The sequence below is a fragment of the Elephantulus edwardii genome, unplaced genomic scaffold, assembly GCF_000299155.1.
Source record: "Elephantulus edwardii isolate Elephantulus edwardi_28Jun2011 unplaced genomic scaffold, EleEdw1.0 scaffold00273, whole genome shotgun sequence".
Classification (NCBI taxonomy): Eukaryota; Metazoa; Chordata; class Mammalia; order Macroscelidea; family Macroscelididae; genus Elephantulus; species Elephantulus edwardii.
Genome location: NW_006400023.1, coordinates 2460595 through 2463636, shown reverse-complemented (window position 1 = coordinate 2463636; position 3042 = coordinate 2460595). Strand labels below are relative to the sequence as shown.

General features: G+C 42.8%; 1 protein-coding gene across 1 annotated transcript in view; it reads left to right on the top strand.

Annotated features, from left to right (window-relative positions):
* Positions 1 to 487, top strand: part of PIP5K1A (phosphatidylinositol-4-phosphate 5-kinase, type I, alpha) — a 74247-nt gene extending 73760 nt beyond the window's left edge. The window contains exon 15 of the mRNA XM_006900146.1: positions 443 to 487. Within this exon, the coding sequence (XP_006900208.1) occupies positions 443 to 487 (45 nt within the window). The remainder of the gene's footprint in view (positions 1 to 442) is intronic.
* Positions 488 to 3042: the final 2555 nt, after the last annotated feature.

Genomic DNA, 3042 nt, shown 5'->3' with positions numbered 1-3042 from the left:
TGAGCATGAAACCTCAGAAGGCCTGGAATAAGATTCCATCATCTATCTGATCCCAAGGTGTCAGCCTTTACCCCAGCAGTGCTGAGTTTTCTTCTTGGTCTTGAAAAAGGAGTGTAATGGAGGATGGAGAGGGGAAAGCTCTGTCTTCTCCTGAAAAAGAATGTCCTCCTCCTCCTCCTCCTCCTCCTTCATCATGACTGGGCTTTAGTGCCTAGGACATTTGAGGACAGAAGCGTCTCCTCCATGCTAGAGTTGAGCGGCACAGATTTCCACCTTGGCTTCTACAGTTGAATTTTTTTCAAACCCCAGTCTTCGTAGTAGAAGTGGGGTTACTGGACTTGGTGATTTTCTTTCCTTCATCTACCTTTCACCAGGAGCTGGACTCGTCGTTCCCTCAGGACAAACTAGCTGGCACATTATCCTTCTCTTTCTCTTTCATTAGCTCTTTCTCTTTGATCCTTTCCAGAAGATCCCAGATTCTTCATAAGAGTTTTTGGTGGTATAAGAGTGTTTAACCACCTCTAGACTTTTCTTTTTAAATTTTATTTGGTGGTTTGCAGTTGTTGTTTTATTTTTCTTTACAAATGGAGAAAAGAGGACACAAAACAGTTGACAAGCTGGATAGTTTCAAATCAAAACTCCAAACTCCTATTCATTGGGTTCCTTAGAGAGCCCAGTGTTTGTGAAGCAGAAGTATGGTGTTTGCTCTGTCAGAGCTGCTCCTCTTCAATGCCTCTTCTCTTAGTGAATTTCTTAAGCTGAAGGAATGGAGAGAGTGGGGCATGGGGTGGTCTTTACCCCTTTTGGTAAAACAATGGGGCTGAGAAAACCGAGCCTTTTGTAGGCAGGAACCTACTCATGCCAGAACATAATGATCATTACTGTTTTGCTGTTTGAAATGTATTCTGCTTGTTTTTCTAAATATAAAAACTTAATCAAAATGTATTTTAGAGCCTTCTCCAAAGGAGATTTCCTCTTGCTCTTTCCATATTTGCTAACAATGTGTTGTTCATGAAATTGAAAGGGAGAAGGAGACATCAGTGTCAATGTGGCAGGCGGTATATATTTTATGAAGCTAGAGAATATTTTCTTAAACTAATGGGGAGACAGCAAATTCTTGCCTTGGTGAGATCATTGCTATGCCTCATGTCCTGTGCCCTCTCTGTGCAAAAAAAGGTTAAAACAGGCTATGAAAGCCCTCTCCAAAGGATGTGTTTCTTCATCATTAACTCGTATATGGGAGGTGTGGGCCTGGCTTCTCAGGCAGGTTATTGAGTTCCCATACTAGCCCTTTTCAGTCCCACCCTACCTTGATCGGAGGTTAGTCGATACCCCCTCAAGTAACTGTCTATATTAGACATCTCCAGCCAGTTTTAGGCTGTCTGACTTTGCTGCCATGTTCTTTTTTACAAGAAGGGGAGAAAAACAGTTCTTGAGTTTTCCCCCCCCCCCATAATTTACTATTTATGATGTATTTAAGTGTTTTATTCAGGACTGAGTTCTGTAGCGGGTGGGAGAAAATACTTGTGGGAGGGCTGGGTATTAGGGAAAGGAATGGGGAATCAAAATTTTTATGAAGTGTCACTATTTGCCTTTAGTTTGTATTGTTCAGAAATGGCAAATGCAAATATCAAGTGATATCTGGTTTTAATGTATTAAACTTTTATCAGTTATTTAGATTTCTGGTTTTTTTCCTGTTTTTTTGTCATCATGTAAAAACTACATAGTGAGCCTTCAGGAAGGCAGCATCTGACCTCCACTCACTTCACGAGGGTGAAGAATCCCCATCAATACTAACAGCACATGATTCCAGACCTCCAAGCTCAGTGATTTCACACCCTTCTTCTGCCATTTTAATTCTAACATCAGTGGACCCTCCCACCACACTCACTGCTTCTCCACAGGGTTCTAGAACTCATTGCAATAACCATACAAAACTCATACAATACTTATGTAACTATGAGACTTATGAGGGAAGTAACAGGTTAAAATTCCAACTCAGAAAGAGGATACAGCTCTTCACTCAAAAGCCTCTACTCAAGTGGGCTGGAGACAAGCCTCTGATCCCTTCCCCTGCAACTTTGGTCTCTGCCCTGCTTAGTGTTACGAAGCTCCTTTAGCCCTGCATGTTCCATCCTTCTGTGTCTACACGCACTCACCTGAAGTCCTTCAGCTTTATTTCCTGAGCCACCAGACTTAGTTCCTCACTAAATGATGAAAGAACCCACTTCAGCAGGCCCTCGTCTTTCTCCTTGAGTGCTCAGGAGCCATCCCCAGTGAACTCTGCTGCTGCATCTCCTACCCCTCTAGGGTTAGAGCTTTCCACCCCTGGAGTACATGGGAATCTCAAATCCAAAGGGTACACTATACTCTGGTACTTTCTGGTAGAAGATCCGCATTGCCTGTGGGCCAGCTCAGGGTAAAGCCGGGAGAAATGCAAAACTGACCAAATCCCCACATTATCATTCTACACACATTTGTATGGCTCACTTGAAAGATGGCATTTACCTTTCTTTAAATTATCAGCAAGTTATTTCACCCCTTTGTTGGACCAGTCACCTCACATATTGTCCTCGCCAACCTTGTAAGGAGCTCTAGTAGCATCTAGCACATGGCAGTAGCTGTTCAAATCTACCAACAGCTCTGTGGGTAAAAGATGGGCAGTTTCCTCTTAAAGATGTATAGCATCTAGTCATGCATTCAGACACATCCCTCATCTGTGTAAATGCACTGTTGATTATCATTTTTATGACTAGATATATGTATGACAGCAATCTGGAACAAGAGGTGCACTGCATAGAGGACTGAGGGAGAAGAAGGAGGGAAATCTGCAACAATGAGAGATTGTTTTTTTCTTATATTTTTTTGAATTTCATTATTTTTGTGTGAGTGTACCGTCAAATCAGATCCGACTGGTACAGGTGGAGATTGTCCCTCCTTCCCCGGCAGAGCATCTGGTGGATTCGAACCGTGCACCTCTGGGATTGTAGTTGCAGCTCCTTGCCACTAGGCCACCAGAACAATGAGAGATTCTAACCTCTC